Source organism: Seriola lalandi, unplaced genomic scaffold, assembly GCF_002814215.2.
Source record: "Seriola lalandi dorsalis isolate HSWRI2012SDOR001 ecotype SW California unplaced genomic scaffold, Sedor1 jcf7180002054572, whole genome shotgun sequence".
Lineage (NCBI taxonomy): Eukaryota > Metazoa > Chordata > Actinopteri > Carangiformes > Carangidae > Seriola > Seriola lalandi.
In genome coordinates this window covers 556403-579646 of record NW_019525125.1, presented here as the reverse complement: position 1 = coordinate 579646, position 23244 = coordinate 556403, and the positions used below count along the sequence as shown (strand labels likewise).

At 40.6% G+C, this 23244-nt stretch overlaps 2 protein-coding genes across 3 annotated transcripts in view; one reads left to right on the top strand and one right to left on the bottom strand.

Moving 5' to 3' along the window:
• The window catches only part of taok3a (TAO kinase 3a), a 63719-nt gene extending 52525 nt beyond the window's left edge, over positions 1-11194 (bottom strand). The window contains exon 1 of the mRNA XM_087176862.1: positions 11054-11194. The gene's annotated coding sequence lies outside the window, so the exon portion shown is untranslated. The remainder of the gene's footprint in view (positions 1-11053) is intronic.
• A 3037-nt stretch (positions 11195-14231) lies between these two features.
• suds3 (SDS3 homolog, SIN3A corepressor complex component) lies at positions 14232-22426 on the top strand. Of its 2 annotated transcripts, none has more exons than XM_023417179.2 (12): positions 14232-14436; positions 16090-16159; positions 16308-16363; positions 17119-17190; positions 18308-18327; positions 18450-18606; positions 18852-18947; positions 19273-19334; positions 19435-19456; positions 19841-19946; positions 20849-20933; positions 21453-22426. In XM_023417179.2, the coding sequence occupies exons 1-12, from the start codon at positions 14325-14327 to the stop codon at positions 21549-21551; spliced, it is 957 nt and encodes a 318-aa protein (XP_023272947.1). In that variant the 5' UTR covers positions 14232-14324; the 3' UTR covers positions 21552-22426. The 2 variants fall into 2 exon arrangements, with proteins under 2 accessions (XP_023272947.1, XP_023272948.1); XM_023417180.2 differs by lacking the exon at positions 14232-14436 and adding an exon at positions 15114-15226.
• The last annotated feature ends 818 nt before the right edge of the window (positions 22427-23244 follow it).

Sequence of the window (23244 nt, the reverse complement as noted above, 5' to 3'; positions counted from 1 at the left end):
CCCCAAAAAGGAAACATGCATCTAGGCCACTGAGTCATTTCCCCTGTGTTTTGCCTCTTCCTCTACTTCTTTTTCAAATATACACTGACAGTATAAATTATGTACATCATCACTGGGGTTTACACAGAGTGGGAGAGGGCCCATGGGTTTTAGGCCTTAGGATTTCGGCTTTTTATCCCCTGTAAAGTCTGCCCGCAATTAGTTTGGGAATTAATTCAGGCTCAGAACTTAGCCTCCCCCTTCCTCTTTTAGATCTGTACTGATTCATCCAAGCCTCTTTTTTTTTTCACACACACACACACACACACACACACACACACACACACACACACACACACACACACACACACACACACACACACACACACACACACACACACACACACACACACTACAGGGGGAGTAAAAAAAATGTAATATCTGGCCCTGGCCTGTGAGATTTTACTCACACAGATGGTATCACCTACCTTATAGTTATGTGGTTTAATACACTAAACTAAATGGCATCTTTAACTTGTGTGTAGAAACAGCTCAAGATATTTATATGTATATATATATATATATATATATATATATGATAATAGCATACCAGCAGATGTTTGGCCTTGTGGATCTTTTGTTCATCAGTTCATGCGGTTGCCTCTTCACCATCCATTAAGTATAATTGTTCTTTTTGTACACTTTTGTACAGTTGTGATTACAGACTCTCTGATAAAATTTGACTGATAGCATTTTTTTTACCCCATAAAGATATCTACCATATATACCATATATATATATATACCATATATAGATATCACAATAATATTGTTATTGTGAATTCTTTTGGCCACGAAAATCATCTATTGAAAATCTGATATTGTGACAGCTAGGGTTGTACTGATGGACGATATCAGTGATCGATGACCATCAGAGCAATCGCCAATAGCTTAGATGTCAAGACCACAGTAACAGCTTGGCTGGGTTAGATCAGGCTATATCAAATAGAGATTTCCCACTTGTGCCATTGGCACAATTTTCTCTGTCACGTAAACATCAGATGTGTTTGTGATTGCGGACATGAGTGATTTGCAATCATCCAAGCTTTTATGCCTTCACTGTATAGTGTTCAATGACTAGTGATTATTTTCATCATCCAATTGGTCCACTCTTTTTCAGTGAAGCCATTAATTGATTATTTATTTATGACAATGTGGGAGATTGAGATTTTTGCTTGATAAATTATTTAAACTAATAATCAAGCATTCAATTAATTTTGTCGACTGACAGTCAAGTAATCAGTTAAATGTTTCAGCACTGCCTTTAATGCTAACGATTTTATCACCACAGATTACACAACTGCCTTCCTATGATCAATTCTTAGACACAATATCACCCTGCTGAATGTTCTTCATTTATTCTGCTGTTTTTCCTTCATCTCTAACATTCACTGTTAGTCCAGGCTTGCTGTTCCTGGTGGGATTCATTAACTTCTGCAACCACTCACACCCTGTCTCTTCGGGAAGGGGGAAAGGAAAGGGGATTGGAGAGCAGACACTAGTTCCTTCCAGTAAATTTTCACTATCATGACATCTTCCGATTTAGCTGTGAAGTCTGATCTCACCAGTACACACAGATCAGATGTCATGGCCCCTACAATCCACAAGACCCTGCAGTTCTATGTGTGTTTCCAATCAATAATTAATCAGGTAAATCTTTATATTGCCAATATTCGTCAGAAAAAGACCATAAATTAATAACAGGAACCTTTTATTTAGAGCCCAGTAAATCAGAATGAGAGAAAACATGTGTGTCTTGGCCAATGGACAATGCCACCCCCCACCTTTCGGACACAACCCCATAAATTCATTCAGCAAATTGGCACAGAGAATTCAGGTCAGGTGAAGCAACATGGCTGCAACTCTCTTCAGCCATGAATGTCTGAAAGGAAATTTTGGTCTAATCTTTTACAGTGGATCATTTTGACAAAACCAAAGAGTCTGTGATGTTATCTCCTTCAGGATGTAAAAAGAAGAGGAAAGCTCAAACGTAACACATTATACTATCATTATAGCGGTCAGGGAAAAGATTTCTTTTTATTTCTATACATTGCTTTGGGCTTTCAGTTTGTTAAGAACACACCATCTTGATTGTAATCAACTGCAGTGATCCCCTCTCCCTCTAACGGTATCATCGCAAACAAAAGCTCTTACACATGAAGGATGTCAGGGAGAGTCAGATGTAATAGTTCTACTTGGTGTCCCTTATGGCCCTTGATCATGTCTTGGTTTTGGTTGTGTGTGTGTGGTTGGAGGAGGCTGGCTTCTTCAACTTCTTCAACTAAAAACTCCTAAGCCACAATGTCTGTCCACACTACGTAATTCTCTTGTGTGTTACAGTGATCATCAAGAGTATCTACAACAAAATCCAGCCTGTGATTATTGGTGAGAACAGTAACTCGAGCCTTGAAATCTAATCTGGCAGTAATATTGGCCCGCTTCCTGCTCCTTCACTATGAATTGATTAAGAATGTACAATAGGATTTCCCATCTGACATGGCCCCTGTATCACACCAAGAAACAATAGCTGGACACAAGTCATAAAAGCTGCTGTCTATGAAAACCAAGGAAGGGTGTGTGCACGCATGAGCTTCTTGATACCCTCACGGCCTGATAATTTAACCATTTCCTCATTTACCCTCTGGGACGTTATCATCCCTGCAATTATCCTAAGGTTCGTGGCCCTCTGGCTTTGTAGCGCTGCACATCTGGTTCATTTGTGTTTGTGTATATGAGAACTTGTGTGTGCGAGAGTGAGAGTGGAAACGAGAATGAGTGAGGGAAGTAGAGGGGCGGGGTGTTTACTGGCAGAGTTTCCTCCAAGTCACAGTTTAATTGGACAATTGTTCAGTTTAACCTCAGGCTCTGTGGGTTCAAAAAGGCATGCAAAGCCGTCCTAATATGGACTGTTAAGCAAGAAAAGGGTGGCAGAAGCACTTGCTTTGGCTCGCATTGCATTCTTTTTCCTCATTACAAATGCCTATGTTCCCTCATGCAATATGACACACCATTCACATCCAGTCTGATAAATCAGGGGTTAAAATAGCTGTGTTGTCCAACAGTGAAACCTCCATAAATTGTTAGCCATGATGTCTTGTGTTTAAAATCATTGTTGGGGGGGGATCCTGTGAAAAATTATTCAGCCAGGCTGAGGCACAGACTTGACTAAAAAATAAAAAATAAAAGTCACATTTAGCCTGATTCACTGCTGGCTTGCGAGAGCACAACGCAATCTCCCCCAGATTCATCAGAGGCAAATCTCCACTTGACCCAATGGAGGCTGTCCAGTCACAGCATTAGGGATGCACGGAGCTTGGGCAAAGGCCTAGTTTCTCTTGGGACTGGGGGGATGGGGTGGGTTTGGCACACACTCTGGGAGGCCAATAGATGAGGAGTTATCAAGCATTTACATCAGGTTCGGTGGCAGACGGACCAGAAAGGTTCAGCATGATCTTGCCAGGCGACATCACCCTTAATAGCCCTGCACCATTTGGTAATGCTATGAAATCAAAGCGTGTCAGCAATCATTAAATAATGCCAAGCTGCCAACACTGACCACAGTGCCCACTGTTGTGCTGACCGCGAAGTGCTCAGCCAACACACCAGTGAAATGTGCTCTGTGATGACACTTAAAAAGAAGTGAAAGGCAGGTTCAGAAACACTTTTTAAATTATGATGTGGAACTGTGAGACACAGAAGCGCTTTGGGCAGGCAAAGGAAGCTCCCAAAATAGACCACTGTGGTGCAGTGTATTACCTCACCCCCATTCACATCAGCAAACATGTCCATCACAATTATGCATCCTAAGCCTTGCTGACATGCCCCACTCCGCTAAGCTAGCAACGCATATAGTTTTCCCAGCCGGTTGCATGCAGGGGAGAGTCAGCAGAATGGATGCAAACTCTAGGCCTATGACATGACACTTTCAATTTTTTAAAGACCCCTATTACAGCGAACCATGTAGTTCTAAAAATACGCCTGCCTAAGCCCTTTCCTTCATTCTGCCGAGCTAAATTAAGCCCCAGACCCAGGAGGGGTGGTGGTGGGCAGAGATAACACAAGTCAGCCATCAGCAATGGTAATGTCTCTTTGGGTGATGATGATGGCTGCTCATAATTCCCCAGCACTTCAACTTGGCCTAGTCATGGAAGAGCAGAGACAGGCTTGCAGATTTCACAGGAGAGCTGGAGACAGATGTAGCCGGACATAATGGGGTTTGAAAAGGGTGGGGGGTGGAGGGGCCAAGTCATGGTCACAGCTGCAACATCGCCAAAGGATTGGAGGCGCGCTTCTAATGAAGGGCTGTAATCAAGTCGCTCGTGCTAACCTCCCACACCCAGTCAGGCGGACTTGCCAAAATGCCTCTCTTATGACAGAGGGTTTAGTATGCTTGAGGAAGAAAACAAAGAGAGAAAGAACAGTCCATGTAATGCACATGAAAGAATGACGTATTTAACAACTAATCTGTTCTGCATTTTGGAATACAACATATGAATATTGCATGTGGTAAACAAGTTAATCCAGATGTCATGCTAGCAGCGAGTCTGTGAAATATGTCAACAAGAAAAAAAAAAAAGAAAATAAACATGCCAGGTGAATTAAGGCTGGCATGTGCCTCCAGATATGCCACAAAAAATGTCCTCTAATGTGCACTATATTTTCAGCTGTTCAATGGGTGACAGCTGGATCCTACCGCCTGCCAAAGATCTAAACAAGATGGTCAGACGAAGACAATTTCCAGCAGTGCAAAGTGGCAAGTGAACAGCAGAAGTGGCACACTCACTAGGGAGGCATTTGTTGATGAGACATCTGTTGGGCCGTGACTTCCTCCCCTCCAAAACCGTTTTCAGTAGACCAAGGCCATGACTCAGGTCTGAACCAGCTGCTGGGCCATGACTAGATCCATTTCACATTTTTCCCTTTGACTCCTATCATGGTCAGTAGGGCAAACTCGGTTTCCAACATATGCAGAAGTAAATGCTGATGAAAGAGTTTCTGATTATAACTTGGTCGTTTGGGCCTTGATGGACATGGACCATCAGATGGATTAGAAAAAAGATATGTTCGGGAGCTGATGATCTTCAAGTGGTTTAACAAACACACTCATTTAATTAAACTGAGAAGATCGATGGTTAAGTCTGTCTTGGGTACAAACCATTACTAGATGCCCACCGGAAAAATGCTTCGGGATCCCCCCACTGTGAACACGGGCATGTGTATGCAGTCCTTATGTTTTGGTAATCACATAGTACAGCGGGTGGGGTGGATTAATCCTGCTACCAAATATCTGTACTGGTTCTTGCTGGCTTCACAAGATCATGATCTCGCAGCAGTGCAGAGTTTTGCTGTCTTTTGAAATCATCATTAAAAGAGGTACACATGAACATATCTGCTAGTAGAGGCTAGGTGGGGGTAGGGAAGGCATAATTCTCCTTGTCATCTGAGACAGCATTCCTATATTAGACATGCTAAACCAGATCACTGCAGAACATTAAGCCTGACAGCAGCACTTTAATATTTGATGCGCTCTGCTACCATGGCATGAACCACCAAACTGGTGTAGCTCCGGCTAAACTGACAATCCTCTAATATATTTTTCAAAAGTCAAACTCCTGTCACATGGAAGTGGAGAAAAGTGAGAGATGCTGAGGTGGATTAGTCAGCAGGGAGGAGTAATGTGAGTTTTTCACTTCAACAGGTTGCCCTAGATGCAAAGGAAAACCTGCCAAGCTTTTTCCCACTGGCATAAAGGGTTTCAGCTTTTAGAAAATATCATAATGGCTGTCTCACAGATATGCTGAGATGACCTAGCACACAGCCAGTAAACTCATTACAGGGTTGGTGGCAAGCCATAAGACATAAGGGCCCATCAGTGGGCTGTCATGGTTCTTTGACAACAGAGCATGTAAACTTGTTAACTTTGACATCCAAATGACCCCACACAAGAGGAGGGGGAGGACAGAAGAGTCACACAATCTGGGAAGACATCATTTGCTAGATAATACCTGGGACAGCGGCGGCTGTCCAAAACACTGTTTTCAGTACTAATTAAAATAGGCTCGGGTTCTGTAAGGCCACAAGCCAGCATGTATGCCTTCTGGTTGTTCTTAAATTAGACAAGTCCGGATTCAGCTGAGACTGAAAGAGACTGCATTAGACAATACAGCGCATTAGACGAGCTGTGAAGCAGAAGCTAATGCAGGCAGATAGAGGTCGCACCAACAATTGGAACTACTGTAGCCTGTTTAACAGCATTGGCTCTTTGTTGTACAGATGAACTGCTGGAGCCTTTAGTAATGTAATAATTTGCAGCTCCCATAAGGTCAAATTCTCACATCAGCATCAGATGTTTGGCTCAGCAACAGCACACCAAGACTCAGTATCAAATTATCATATATCTTTGCAGCATATTGGATACTGGCCACCATGCGGGTTTGAATCTGGTCACTAAATTTGGGGATGTCTTTCCCACTGGTCTATACCATGCTGCTTTGCCTTCTTCCTATGCAATTTAAAAGCTTTTTGTGGATTTGCTTCCTCCATGAGCAAATCCACTAATCACTGTGTTCAGATTAAATGGATTTTGTGCAAAATGTTGCTGTCATGAATGCTGCTGTGACATCACTGTAACCACTGTTTAACAGCCCGCCTGAAAGTTTTAGGGGTGAATAGTTGAAGAGGAGAAGCACCCACCTCCTATTCTTTACATTTTAAACTTTACTCACACCGATATTATCCACCCCCTTTACCAGAACTGGGCATGATTAAGGTTGCTGCCAGGCCTTTAAAACCCCCCCCCCCAATGTCAGGTCTGCTGGTATCGCCAGGCCAAGCCCATACTAAGCTGACTAAATTTGAAAACACACCTTCTTTTCCTATTCTAACCTTCCTAAACCAATGTCCCAACAAAATTTTGCATCTTGAATACACAAATTAAAAAAAATGGTTCTTGTACAGACACATCCAGGTGCTGTGTAGCAATAATGATATGAAGCCAACGTTACCCACGGTTCTCTTTGTGATTGCTCATTTTTAATGCTAAAATAGAGTAATCACACAGTACAGCTTTTGACATTAACTTGGTTCTATTGTCAAGCTTTGGTATTTTATACGTGTTGTCTGACAATAGAAACTGAAAAATAGGACCAACTACATTGTGCTGAGTGGGGAAGTTCAATCTTGTCTTTGGCATTATATTTACTAATCATACAAAGCAGACATAATGCCAAAAATGAATATTCTGTTCATCAATCAAGATCATCGGTTTTTGTTCTTAAAGTTTTTATAGCCTCAGTTTTATTGACATACTTTCGCACCAAAACTTTGAAGTAGATGGCTGAGGCTCTTCATGCAGATCCCTGTCCAGAATCATCGTCTGTTGCACCCCAACACCTACTATAGGCTATAGTATTCTTGTTTAACATCTCAATGATTGTCACATCCCCTTGACCACCTTTCATATTAGTCCTGGACCACTTTGAGTTAGAAAGACATTTTTTACGTTTTTTTACTAACCATTCCCTGCTAATGTCTGTCACAGTGCGGCGCTGCTAATGACACGTGGTTGTCAGCAGCAGCACTACTGACATTCTAGTTGTTTCAGTTCCACTAATGACGTTTTTGATTGTGCTAATTATGAATTCTAACAAACATGCATCCCCTAATGAACAGTCAGCATTCATCAGGTTGAAATTAACAATTTGCGACAAGTTTGTGTAGTTAAGACACATTGATGAAAAGGTTGATGAAAACATAAAAAAAAAAAAAAAATCACTTAGGATTGTGTGAATTTCTCTCTGGAATTTTAAAGACAAAACAATTAAACAGTTAATTGAAAAATGACAGATTCATCAATAGTGAAAATAGTTGCAGTCCTACAACATACTTTAAGTGATCATGGAGAATCAGTGGTAAACTAGAATTACCGCCTCATGGTTGTCTGCCGCAACCAACCAGTCAAGTTGCAGGAAACGGTCACAATCTCCCCTTAATAATAACATCCAGAAGTGTTTTGTAGAAGGGTAAGTTGACCTTTGATCTTGTGGATATAAAATGTTATCATCTTATCCTGTTAGACATTTATGTTAAATAGTATCTTAATTAGCGTATGAAATCTTGAGTTATGGCCAAAAATGTGTTTTGTGAGGTCACAGTAACCTTGACCTTTGACCAACGAATAATAATCAATTCATCCTTGAGTCCACGTGAACGTTTGTACCAAATTTGAAGAAATTCCCTCAAGGCATTACTAAAATATCATGTTCACGAGACTGGGACATACACACGTACATCCAGACAGACAACCTGAAAACATAATGCCTTCGGCCGCAGGTGTCACCAGTGGAGAGGCATAAAAAAAAAAAAGAGGTTTAACATGCTGAGACCATTGCTTTGACCAGACAGATATAATATGCAAAGCTTAGTAAATATCAAGATTTTCTGATTCGACAAAATCTTTTCATAGCATGTCGCCAGCACAGCCATAAAAAGGTGTATTCTCACAATTTGACTTAAGCCTGACCTTGAACACAATTTCTACCAGTCCCATGTGCAAATGGGCACCTAAATCTAGTGTGAAAATGGCCTCAGTGGGAGCATGTCTGGCTCACACCCCTACCACACCCCCTGTCTGTGACAGCCACATCAGCCAATTGTCAAGACCAGCTGATGTGTCCCTTCCCAGTGCATCCATCACGCACGCACACACACACGCACGCACACACACACGCACACACACAGTACTTAAAAGGATTTGTGCAAATTCATGAGAAGACCCCTAGCTAACGTCTCAATAATCTCTCACACAGCTCTATAAAAAGACATGACTGTTTAGCAATATGCTTATGACTGCCTCTGCCAGTCTAAATGAAGCTTGTTGTCACCTAACATATAGAGACCTGTGTCATCCAGTGTTTAACAAAGGCCAAGCGAAAGCAAAGGAACATGTAATAATTCAACGAAAATACTGAATAATAGTCGATCATCAATATTAATATCGATTATGAGCCCATTAAAAATGACTCTTCAATTTCTTGGCTCTTTGACTTTTGGTCTTAAAAGTGTCACGTTCGACAACCTGCACAATAAAAAAGCTTTTACCTCACCAGATGAGGATAATCTCAGTTGGGTTCAGTTACAAGAAACAAGCATTTAGTGCATCAACCTGTGCATGATCAATCTACACTGTTTGGCAACAATACCCATTCTGTATCAGTGTGGATGAGTGAGACATTTATCTTTAAATGGCACAATCAGTGTAAAATCATAAATGCTGAACTGTCCTAGACACCATCACTAATAAGGAAGTGTGTCACTTTCTGTTCCCTCTCTCAGCTACATCCTCAATAGGTTGCCAATGAACCTCCTAGATGTGGGTGATGTCAACAGGGGAGTATACTTGCACAACAGTTCTGTGTCCTTTGAACCAAAGGGCCGCAAAACCGAAGTAGGGCACTGCAACTCTTGACTAGAGACATAATGGCTGAAAGATTGAAAAGAAAAGCACAAAGCCTGACAGCTGTTTAAAAAAAAAAAAAACTTTTTTCCTCAGAATATCTTATTCTCTTTAACTGGAAAAAGTTTGACACTACTTACTCAGCATTATGCCAAGGTGAGTAACTCTGTTCTGTGTGAAATGAGTTTATATGGATTTTTCATTCAACCAACATGCCTTCTCTGAACCTCTATGCAGAAAGAAATACAGTCAAAAAAATAAATAAATAAAAAAATAAAATACTATGAATCGATTTGAATGACATGCAGGTGCAATGTAATAATACGGGATTAAATTCTGGTGATCCCTGCCTGAAATTGCGTGGGCTTGCTTCTTAAAATAAATCTTTACAAATGACACAGTTTAGCAGTGAAACCCGGGTCTACTGCCTCTCACTCATGCGCTCTACACACAAGAGATGACATCATGTTGGGTCAGCTTGGGTTTTAGTGCTCAGCTTGCTCTCTACATCTGCCATTTCGAGCGCGTCATGTTAGCCTACATTTACTTTTTAACGCTGCTTATTTAACCGAGCACCGTCCTGCGTGCAGGTGACGACCGTCTTACAGCATTCACGCCAAGAAAGAAAAAAATAAAATATGAATGGCGTGCAGTTATTGTCTGTGGCTTAAATGAATGCAAGCCAATATTGCAATCGAAATCGTTTAAACAAAAGTGTCAAGGATGCAGATTATGCTCGACCGGTTAACGGTTGCAGAGAGACGTAGTAAATGTAGTAAAAATGTGGTTCGGGTCATGTGTAGTGGACGTTACACCGTCTCAACTGAAAGCCATTGTGACTCTGCGTTGATAGTAAAATCTCACTCACAACAATGTAGGATGCAATGGACGGTACCACAGTCATTTTGAATCTGACAGACACACGCACACTATCCCCCAATGCTAAACTGACACCTCGATCAAGTTTACATAGCGTCCAGCCGCCTTGTCGTCTTTAAAAAACAAAAAACCCTCAACTGTACACTTCATTACAACCTGTCATCCGTTTTTGCTCTTCATACTCACCCCCCTAAGGACCAAACCAAACAGGAAAGCGTCTTCCCCCGGCAGTTCACAGCGTAAATATCCAAAAAAAAATCAGCGTAGATTTTTCAGCAGGTGCAGCTCAACACATCAATCAACAAACATGCACTTCGCTCAAAGACCGTTACAAAGCAAACCTACGCACTTAACCCCAGCGAGCTGATGCTGCTCTCTGTACTCACCACCTCTGAGTGGAGTGGCGTTCAAACAACAAGCCGAACAACGTCGAAACCAGACGACGGTGGTCATTTCCAACTTCCAGGTGCAACCTACGAGAGCCACGACTCATTTATATCCACTTTTACTGCTTTGACATTTAGCTGCAGTTGTAGCTTAGCCGTTGAGACAAGAGGAAGTGTCATTTCAGTTTGAGAGCGCGAGGCTACAGCACGAGCTGTTAACCGTTAGGGGGGAACAAACAGTGACAGCGACACAACAACAGAGAAAAAGAAAAAAAGAAAAAACAAAAGCCGCTCACCTTTTTTAAAAGTCGTCGTTGTTGAAACGCGTACGCACTTCAAGAGCATTTAGTCCGACTCTGAAGATGTCGGTGTGACTTTGCGAAGTGCTGTCAGTTGGTCTGGACTTCCTGAATGACGGAGCAGCAGGAGCACAACCCCTCGCCCGTGTTTGACAGCTAGTTTGACAGACAGGCGGAAATAAAGTTGTCACATGTAGTGAAGGATGAGCACTTTCCAGACTACTATTTTTTGTGGAGAATAAATACCAAATTGATTGTTTTCCAAGTATCTTATGCTCAAATGGTTTACCTAAATCAAATGCAAAAATAATCCGCATTTACTTATCTTTTCAATAATGCTGCTTTGAATAACAAGATAATAAATTAAAAGTTAGCGGCCAACAATCCGACACCTTATTTTCTTCTTCTGCAAATCATTAAAGATGCATGGACTGAGTCACCACGATTCTGTTGCAACTTCAGTGATGGCAATCAAGCTCATCTCCTGAATATAGCTACTTAGTACAATGCTGCCACCTGCTGCTACTTTTTTGAAGTTCAATAGTAACATTCCTGCACTGTAGGGATGCACCTGGAAATATGTGTGAAAATGTGTCCTTGTACAAAACGAGACCATGGTAAAATAACTCCTTATACCTTATTGTAATGGATGGATTATTATCCTACATAAAAGACTGCCAGATTCAAAGGGAGGCGAAACAATTATAAACTTTTTCCTCCACCTTTTGTGGCTGTTTTATGTCCATTTGTGGGCCGAGGAGCCCTCTGAATCCTTGGGGCCCTGGTCATATGCCTGGTAGGCCTCTTCAATAACCCATCAATACTTATTGTGAAACTTTCATCATTAATAAAAAAAAACAATTTGAAAATTAAACACCACTAAATTTGTAGCAACAACATATATTTCTATTTTGAACTGCCCTCTTGAATTCCTCCCTTTGAAAATAAGCTAATTTCAAGTGGTGTCATATAAATTATTGTTTTGTTTCTTTGGTGTGCACAGTGTCTTTCAGTTTGTGTCCATTTATGATGCTATGATGTTTCTTCAGTTTTTTGCATGTCTGCCCAACATAATACAGTAAAACATAGCTGCACGTCTCCTAACCGGCCAGGCTCTGAAAGACTTAATAAAGATTAGCAAACTTCTGTGAGTAGCTCGTACTGACAACAGAGTGATAAGAATTAAGGCTGCAGCTACCAACAGTCCAAAACCCAAAGATATTCTGGGCATTTGTAAAAATACAAACAGTACAGAGGATGGTTCTAATCCATTGACCTCTTGGGTATGGAATCAGCACCTTTCCATCGAACCAGTGCTACACACCCCAGACGGGACCCACAATCCCTGGCTTAGAATGCCAGTGCTTTATCCATTAGGCCACTTGAGCCAAACTTAGCTACAGAACCACTGTGGACATGGCAGTATTTCCTGGTAGTAACAGTAGTAATCCCTTTAGCATAGGTTCAGTTTCTATGAAGTAAAATCATGGAATCATGAAAGTGGTCAATGCCTGTCTGATGTTGTCCATTGTAACATACAATACAGACAAACTGTTTGGGCCACAAAACATCAGACAAAAGTCAAATAATACCTGTTACAGATTCACAAACCATGATGACATCTTTAAATGTTGTGTTGAAAACCCAAGGAAATTCAGTTCAGTATCAAAAACAGCAAATATTCATATTTGAAAAGCTAGAACCAGTGAATTTTTGTCATTTTTGGTGATCTACTCCAGCTGTCATATTAATATGTACCCTGGGCTTCCTGGAAAGCAGTAATGATACTGAGTGGATAAATCTGAGTGGTGGTTGCAATCATGATATACTATAACTTAAAGTTCAGGTTTTTACTTCTTTAAATGGAATATGTTAAAAAGCATACTTGCATAATTTCTGGGTTGTTTACTGAGGACATCTATTAAAATTTCTGGTTCCAGCAGCTGCAGTTCCAGCTGTTAGAAAGTTGCTGTAAGGTGCACAGTGTAGACTTTGTCTATCTTAAATTGTAGTGCAAGCAAACAAATGTAAGATTATTTTTGCTGACTTTCGAACCATAAAATGGCAAGTGTTCCCAGATTACGTTTTTAATAAAAATCATTACAACCTATCATAAACAGAGTTGTTGTGTGTGAGTCTGAACTTGACAGAGGCATGGGACAGTTCCAGGATTAGAAAATTATTTGCAAAACCTATACTTCACTACCCACTGGGGTCTTAAGAATAGAGTAGACTTTGGTGGAGGGATATGTTAACAGTGTTTGTAAGGCTCTATCTCATAATTCGTGGGATTGCATTTACTCATAGACCTCAGTATTGTAATTCCACTCCAGTAATTGGTGTAAATGGTGGGGCTTTCAGGGAGCATTTGTGCATGTATACTTGGCATAAAGTTAAGACAGGTATGTCTAGACACAGTACCATACCTGGGGACACAGGTCATGCCTGCTGTATTGTTTCTGGAATGTAATGTGTAAAGTCTGTAATGTGAGTTTTATTCACCTTAGAGGGGGTTTACATTCTACAGTTACACACATATTTACACATTGTATGCTGTATACACAACTGTTTTGGACAAAAACAGTAAATCATTTGTAAATAAATACATGAATGAATAAATAATCATAGTTCAATTAATCAAAAGTATTATGTTCCTTGTGTTGTCGTGAAGACTTTGAAACAGCATTCATACCTCGGTAATGGGAGATAATTAATATCTCCCACATAATTGTTCAGTTCAATTTTACAGCTCTGGCGCCTATTCAAAAATGATTTACGAGTAATGGGGTAAACTACTGGGTAAGCATTTTTAAGCACTGGAAAACAGAGATGAGGTAGGAATACTTAAAATTTGAAAGGAATTGAAAAACACTCAGTTTAACTTATAACCACCCATTCTCCTCGCCTCTGAGTGTGGAAGTAAAGAACCGGCCCGGGTGCCAAAACAAAGAGACACCACATTTCCCTCATGTTCAGAAAATTATGCCTGTTTAAATGTTACACCGTTTGGTTCATTGCGCATGTAAAAATGTGCCTGTTATTGACTGGTACACTTCATCTTAGATTTTTCATTTTAATTGTTTGAAAATGTATATTAAATATGTTTTTTCCATAATACACGTTAATTTCACAGACATTGTGTACAGGCATAAGGTGAGACAGCTTGATACTCGGAGGTCCTGCCAGTTGTAGGCGCTGTTCCAAGCAAGCTGCAAAAACACAAATCGATTGTTTATTTTGTGTTTGTTTACATTTTCCAATCGAACAAATGGCTTCGACTTTGCTATCGCCTATGGTGGATTATTACAATGATGAAGAAGAACTTGATAGCGTGGATGACGACGATGATCGGAGTTTCAGGGGGAGAGACTCAGAAGAAGGTACCGTTAAACGATTTGACCAAAAGCTCCCTGGCCGTCGGGCTCTGTCTACTTGTTGGAAAAGAAACGGAAACGCGCGATTATTGCATAAATGTAGCATTTTTTTAATTCTGCAATTAAAACGATCTATGATTTAGGCTTAATTGTAAACAATTTTCTCTTACAGTGCAACATACACTATTTTAGCACATCTAAGTCTAAGTTTAAGTGCCTTTTTCCAAAGCGAGGTTCAGTTGCACAAATTAGCTTGGTAGCTACATAACAAGTTAGCTACCCGCCAAGTCCCAGCCGAGAAATAATTCAGAAGCAGGTGATGTAAACTAGATAAACCGCTCACCCTGGCTGGGTGTTTTCCCTGTTGGTAGCGCTGGTTACCGATAACGTGATATTATAAATAAACTCGTGTTTGTTTATATGCTAACGAGCTAACGTTCCGTACTCACGTTAGACGTCAATCAGATTTAACCACATTATTCCCCAGACAGGTTAGCGTCATTGTGCAATAAGCAACAAAATGTAACAGTAATTTAAATTAAGCGGGATCTGTCGTGCTTCAGATTACTAATACAAACTTTTAATAATGATATCCAAAAGGGGTGGCTACATAGCGTTAATTAGCCAACTAGCTACGTAACGTTAGTTCCGAGCATTGACAGGTCACCAGGCAGGCGAAACCCTGCGTGCTGTGTCCACTGCACTGCCCTTTTCACACTATCCAGTGAGACGGGACGGATTGCAGTGAAAGGGAAAGAAAGGCAAGAGGAAAATAAGGCGATGACAACACTACAAGGTTAGCTAGTTTCCTGACATTGACTTCCAAGCGTACGGCCGGACTCATTTATTACTCCTCCGGATACGTTGACGGTGCTGTTGTGCCTAACTACGTGAGCTAGAATCGGGTTACTCTTTAAACCGCAGACTGCGCTAACTTAAGCTAGCACATTAATGCTAACCGAAAATGAAAGCTGCTGTGTCAGCTTAATACGACCGGGCCTTGCCCTTCTCATGAGCCGGGTTTTGAAGGTAACGCCGACTGACCTAGGTTTTTTGCCGGTGCTTGTAAACTTGGCTCTCAAGTTTGCCACATCGCACTTGCCTTGGTTTAACATGTTAGCGTTGTCTTTAGAGAGTTGCCGCTGGACTGACAGCACGGCCAAGTTAGCCGGGGACCGTTTCTGATTAATTTCACCATGCGGCAAATGCTTGACACTATAAGTGACACCTATCGCTCGTTATAGTAATGAATTTAATTTACAAGCACCGATCGCCGGATACCAGATGTGCTCACCTTAGCTTTGCTCTAGCTGAAGTTTTTGCTGATGTCGATCCGAGAATATATAGGGTATGATCTTTCATGGCATACATAAGATTTCCCCTGGTCCCATAATCTTAACAAACCAGAGGGCATTCCCAAGAAGGGTGTTCACCATTACCTTGCCAGTGCCACGCACGTCCTTTGATCTGCTGTCTGTCTGTGCACTCAGCCTATTGCTTCAAGTTTGTGTAGGAAAAGCTAAGAATAAAATATATATCTTATTTCATGGTATGGCATGTAGAGTAGAGTAATTATAAAAAAAAAATCAGTTTTGAGTTTTAGTTGAGAAATAGTTTTAAAATCTGAGTCCATTCTTCTCCTGTCATTCCCTTTTCCAGACACAGAGGATGCCAGTGAAACAGACCTTGCCAAGCATGATGAGGATGACTATGTGGAAATCAAAGAGCAGTAAGTGTTTTTGCCAACCATGGCTCAGCTGTTTTAACTTTAATGAAAATAATTTAAGGAGGAAAGTTTTGAATGTTTCTCCTAATGCTGCACATAGTGGAAAGAAATGCGATATTATATTATAATATATGGTTTTGTTTCGTTGCAGAATGTACCAAGACAAACTGGCCTCCCTGAAAAGACAGCTGCAGCAGTTACAAGAAGGTAATCATTTGGATGTTTTTCTTGTGATTGGAGGAGTCAGGAAGTTTCCAAATGTGAATGACTGGTGCAGTTTATCTCGTGGGATTTGCGTGAGGATTGGGGGGGGGGGGCATTTTTCACTGGAAATTTTTGAAGGACACAACTAAATCCTTTCTTATTGCTTATGGTGGCAGTAACAGGCAACATGGTTTAACAGTGCAGCCATAGTCTCTGCAGCTAAAAAGAGAAAACCAGCTGAGAAACATATGATAACTGATGACAAACCTCTCCTCCACTGTGGGCGGCTCATTTTAAATCATCAAGACTGTCCGCTGTTTACTGATACAAACTGGTTCTGAACTGCTGACTGGGCTGTTTCAAGGTAGTGTAGCACCATCAGCCGGCCCAGGAGGTACTTATTACCCAGACTGATATTGAGTATAGAAACTGTGGAGTGACACATTATGGTCTGTTTGTAAATCCAAATGTTGAGGTAATGTCAGTGTTATCTACTCAAAGTTGTAAATGGGTGCTGAGAGTAGAAGGTCTATAATGTCTGTAGTGATTGTTGCGAAACGAGTTGTCTAGAGATATTGATGACTTATTTTAATGAAACAGCTGATAGTGGAGTTTCAGTAACTTAATGAATTTACTCGCTCTCACCCTACACAAACATCTAAACCATAACATGATAACGCCATAGAATCCTTAAAAGGAAATTGATTGATTGATTCCATAGATCTTCATTTTAGTTAAATGACACTTTCTCTTTGCAGGTACTCTGCAGGAATATCAGAAGAGGATGAAGAAGCTGGATCAGCAGTACAAAGAGAGGCTCCGAAATGCAGGCAAGTTGAGCAATATGTAGAGACTGAACAAACTGTTTTGTTTCTGATACATCTACACAAGCCCATGGTTGGAGAGGATTATTCAAATTCTGGAGTGCTTCCTTATTTAGTTTGGTTTGTTTGGCGAGGAGAGAATGTTGGCATGTCATCACCAATCAGCTGGACCGTATAAGGCGAGCACATGAGTCTATGGAAAGGCTGATAAAGACATGTAGTGTGACTAAACACAACATAAAAGATTACTGAAGAAGTACAGTGTATACCTAGTTAGTTTTATATACTCAGGTCTTTGCTGATCAAAATTTGAAAAATAAGTTTGTTTTACCCAAAATGTACTACAAAAAAAGAAACAACCTCAGGCTTTGGTATTTGACCCGCAATTATGATCAATTGACAACTTAACATAGAAATGTCAAAAGGGTAAAACACGGATGGATTATCAGGAACTTAATTACCTCTGCCGAGGAGGTTGTGTTTTCACCCGTGTCTGTTTGTTGCTTTGTTTGTTTGTCAGAAGGATTACACAAAAAGTACTGAACTGATTTTGGCTACACTTAATGGAGGGATAGGGGGGGCATGGGCCAGGGAGGAACCCATTAAGTTTAAGTCCTGATCCAGTAAAAGGGGCAGTTCCAGGAATTTTCTTATCACTTTCCTTAACATGGCATTTTTCAGTATTTTCATCAATTTCTCGGGAAATAATTTTTGATCTTTATGTAAAAAAGACATTTTACATAAAGATTAATGGTGTTGACGTCTTTGATTTTGTACAGTTTGGTACGGATCCAGATCATAAACTGGACCTGACAGACATGAATTGTTGGATGGATTGTTTGGCCTTAGGATAGGTATTTGCTCTATTGAGTGCCATTCTAGTTTTCTCCATTGTTTTTCAGGTTCATAGATATTTGCCAAAAGTTTCAGGGGATTTTTGCTGGAATCGCTGTTCCTTTGTGGCTCTGTTTTGCATCCTCTTCTTGAGTGTTCTTTTTTCTAGTCTTAAGGGTAATCAAAGTTGACTTTAGTGTCAGATATTATGTGCCACTGATTCAAGTTAAAGACATTCAACTAATGTTTTTTCTATATGACAAATTATGTTTTTCCTCCCTTTTTACAGATTTATTTCTGCAACTTGAGGTGAGTAATATTCATCTTGCTGACAGACTGTAATTTATGCAGAATTGACTTTTTACTTTTTGGTTGTTACATGGAAAACACCCGTTCTCTTTCCATCATTTCCATCTTTCCGCCTTGTGCAGACAGAGCAGGTGGAGAGGAACTACATCAAGGAGAAGAAGGCAGCGGTGAAGGAGTTTGACGACAAGAAGGTGGAACTAAAGGAAAACCTAATTGCAGAGCTGGAAGAGAAGAAGAAGATGATTGAGAATGAAAAATTAACAATGGAGCTGACAGGAGGTAAGGGAGCCAGAACAGGATTGTTAATCAGAAACTTGCTCAGCAGAAGAGAGAAACTGGGTAAAAATGTTATTAAACTGATTGAAAAAGGACTTTCCAGATGCAGTAAATCAAGGTGCTGCTGTCTGTCCTGTTGAGTTGCCTGTCTCAGTAGTTTTTTCTAAAATAGGAATTTTGAGAAACATTAGATGCTTTCTGGATGTTATTTTTAGATCTCTGTTTGTTGTTATTTCTTTCATTCATAGACTCAATGGAGGTTAAACCAATCATGACTCGGAAGCTGAGAAGACGGCCCAATGATCCAGTCCCAATACCAGACAAACGAAGAAAACCTGCACCAGATATCCTTTGCCAACAGTTACATATCAATTAAGATTAATCTGTGAGGGGTAAATTCTTCAGTTGTATTTGTAGTGGTAGTATTTGTACAGTGAGTGCACAAAGGCAGTGTTTGATTTGAGACAACACTACAGTGTCGGGACTTCACGCACTTCGCCACTGTGTATACTGTGTACTCGGTGTACTACATGCGAGTGTACTGACTGAAGTCTGCAATTTGATACACAGCAAAAGTGAGCTCACTTTGAGGTCATCATCAGTTACATGTGGGGAAATGGCCGAGTTTCTCAGCTAAATTGTGTTTATACCTTCCTTAACTCTTCAAACCTCAGCTAAATTATTTGTTAACAGACGAACAGATAATGGAAGATCTAAGAACACTTAATAAGGTAAGTGTCACTGAATTTATTTATACTATGCATGTCCCTGTTGAATCTTATTTCTACAAATGATTTCTTTTTAAAACATTTCTCACATTCTCACTTACAGCTTAAATCACCGAAACGGCCAGGTATGTCAGCGCTCACCTGCAGTTCTCTGGTTTAAGAAATAGTTTGTCATTGAGGGAGATACACTTATTCGCTATTAGCCTGGTTTGGTCCAAAGGAACGACCTCATGAAGGCTGCTAGTGATTGGTTTTTGCACAGATTAAACAAACAATAACATGTTAGTCAGCTTTAGGTGCCGGGAGGTGGATTTTCTTTCCAGCCTTTTTGCTAAGCTAGGCTAACCGCCTGCTTGATAGCATGGTATCATTCTCATCTCCCTCTCCTCTCAGCAAAAAGGCGAATAAGTATATTTCCCAAAATGATCCAAAACTATTACATAAAACATTAACCTATTAGCACATATGTTTTGCATGGTAATACTAATGAGATTTTTCTCCCTCTTTAGTGTCTCCCTCGTCCCCAGAGCACGTCCCCTCGGCTCCCATGGAGAACCCTTCCCAGCGTTACGAGGCCCGCATCGAGGAGGGGAAACTTTACTACGACAAAAGATGGTGAATTTGGAGTTTCATCATCTAAACAGTCACCAGAGTTTTTTTTTTCCCCCTTGACATTGGTCTCTTTCTCATATAGCGTGTGTCACCACTAGATGGCCACATTGCCACGGGTTTGATGTCTCTCGTGTTTGGCCGGTCCTCAAAAGACATTTTACAACCACTTTGATGGCAGCCTCTTTTTGTCAGGGCTACAGAAAGAGATATTACTCAGGAGCCAGTGAATAAGTGCTGGTGCTTGAAGCCACCATAAAAATACATATTCAGAGAAGGTGGGTGCATCAGAACCAGTGGTGCTTTCTGCTGTGATGCAGATATAAAGAGATTGAAAATCCTTGACCAAAACAGCTCTGATGCCCCTCTGTTTGAGAGCAGAGCTGTGCCTCAGACATGTGTCAGAACATAAGGTAATTTGAAGAGGGGTAAAAATAATACAATTCTGTCTTATGAGCTGCTGATATAGACAGAGGAAGTTGAAGAGGCACAAGCTGTGAGTTATGTGCACTGTTCTTGAAAGGCAAAATCTCATTTATTCATTGCTAAAGAAGACACCACCACCGGAAAGCCTCCTCAAAGAGCTGGAGGGAGACTCATGCGTCATTATTCTTCAGTGGGTTCTTAATGATCAAATGCTTTGGTTGTCAGTCTCTACCCTTGGGTCGGTTTTGTCCTCTGACAGTTTGGAGCCATTAAAAAAAATAACAGACTTTTTTGTTTTGACTTTCCAGGCCAATTATCTATTTAGTGCCATCTTAGGAGGAATGTGGTTTATTCAGCTGGGTAAAATTATGTATAATGAACCCCTCTCCTGTCTGCGCTTATGCCTTTCCCTCATTCCTCACCAAAAATGCTGAATTAATGCTATTTGTGTGTGTGTTTTCTATTTTTTTTTATGCGGACAGGTACCACAAGAGCCAGGCCATCTACTTGGAATCAAAGGACAATACAAAGATTAGCTGTGTCATCAGTTCAGTGGGGACCAATGAGGTGAGCTTTAGGTCTTATCCAGCTCCTGTCGCATACAGAACTGGGTTAACTGCTTAAAACATAAGGCTGGTGATATTTTAGATTTTCCTTATTGTAAACAAATCCTATTATTCCTGTCTGTGTAGCCAAAGCTTGATTTATTTGACTTCTCTGAGCCATAGAGCTCCATCGTTGCCCAAAAACCATTAAAAACATGTCAGTGTGTTACATATATTACAAGTGTTTGACTAGTAATGAACACTTAAATCGACACATGACATATCACTATGAAGAAATCATCACTGGAAAAGGGAAGTCCATCTTTCCAGTGAGCAGTTTGATAAAAGAATACAATGAGAGAATTTATTTTCTGCACCCTGGATTAAGGAGAAAAGCAGTTTGGCTGCCTTCTCACAAACTGGCTTGTAGTAGATAACGGTGGTTTATATTGACACGTCTAAACCAGTGACAGCTACTCTTGGAGTGCATTGTTTGTAAATGACTATACTGAAGGATTTTTCTTTTGCCTTTGTTCTGCAGATTTGGGTGAGGAAGACAAGCGACAGTACGAAGATGAGGATCTACCTGGGACAGCTGCAGAGAGGAGCATTTGTCATCCGTCGACGGTCGGCTGCATGAAACATCACCCCCCACCCCCACCCCCATATGTTCATTTATCCATTCGTCCACCCACTCGTTCATCCACCGTTTCCCTATTTGGCAAATCTCAGTTAAGTTTGACATGTGGCCTCTTTATCATTTACACTACCCCCCTCCCCAATGACACAACCATACACACACACACACACACACACACACACACACACACACACACACACACACACACACACACACACACACCTCTTCCATGGCCAATGATATTTCATCATATTGTATGTTTTCCTCACATAAACCAAATGCTAGTACAGTAAAAGTGGTCATATACACGACTGACTGTTTTGCAGCATTATCTGTCACTATGTGGCATGTGTATGAAGGCCGTTAGTGGTCATAAAGTCATAAAGGAGGCTACTTTGATTGCTGTCTCATGCTGTCAACACAAATTTTTTCTACACCATGCAGTCTTATTTACATTTATCATTAAGTTATTTTTCCTGAGCAGCCTCGTGTTGACCCACAGGAACCGTCTTCAAGCCTTTCAAACTGTCGCACTGGAAAACCTTACTGACAGGATTTGTGGTATTATTTCTACAAAAAGACACTGATTAGGCCTGAATCTGTCTAATAAAGCTGCATCTGTTCCTTATTGTCATGCCATTTTCAAAACATTATGTCCTTTACACTGTCATGAAGACATGGAGGCTTGCTATGCTCATTTGAAAAAAAAAAATATTTTGAAGATTTTATGTTGATATTTTTTATGTCCTTTTGTCATCCTCTCCATATGTGAACGATCTGGATTAGTTCAGCTTTGTTTTGCATGTGGAGCATTAAGTTGACTATTGATTTGTACTGTGTTCCATTTTATTAAAATGTTTTCTGCCTTTTATCTACTTGATGAGTTTCACTGTTTGAATGATTCTGCCATACGCAAACGAGTTTTGCTGGCATTAAACAAGATTTGTAATCTAGAAAAAGAACATTACATTCAGACATTTATCCAACTTTGCTTTGACTTCAGCATCTGTTTTATTCCAAAAATACAATATCTAATTCTTGTGTGTCCCATTTTATTTGGCCAGTATTGATATAGTGAATGGACTGCATTTTTCTAGTTGTATCAACCACTCAAAGCGCTTTACAAATTCCCCCGTACACACACTCGTACACTAATGGAACAGTGATCAGGGGCAATTTTGGGTTCGGTATCCAAGAACACCTCCACATGCAGGCGGGAGGAGCCGGGGATCAAACCAGAGACCTAATCAGTGGACCATTCCCTCGACCTTGTTCCTTTGTAACTTAGTTATTTGGAGTAGCCTCTTGGTGGGAGAAATATTCCTCCCGGTGGAGGTGTTCTCACCTTGCTTTGAGTAATGGACCACTTTTGATCAGCTGATATACTTTAAATCCCTCCGACCCCTGAGGGAGACTACTGACGTCACTGGCTACACATTAATGAGTCATGTTACATATGCATTAGTATCCTGATTTTGAGCCTCATTCAGTTTTTTGATTCATATACTCAGAAACCTGGATGAGGTGTTTACAAGCCACAGTACTACAGGTTATATAAACAGATTTCTCCTAACTGACATAAGGTCTTATCTAGCTCTCTGAAACTGGGATAAACTGTTTACATGCACAAAACATAACCAGGATACTCCAAAAACCAGACCATAACTAGGATACTAGTGTGCATTTGAACACT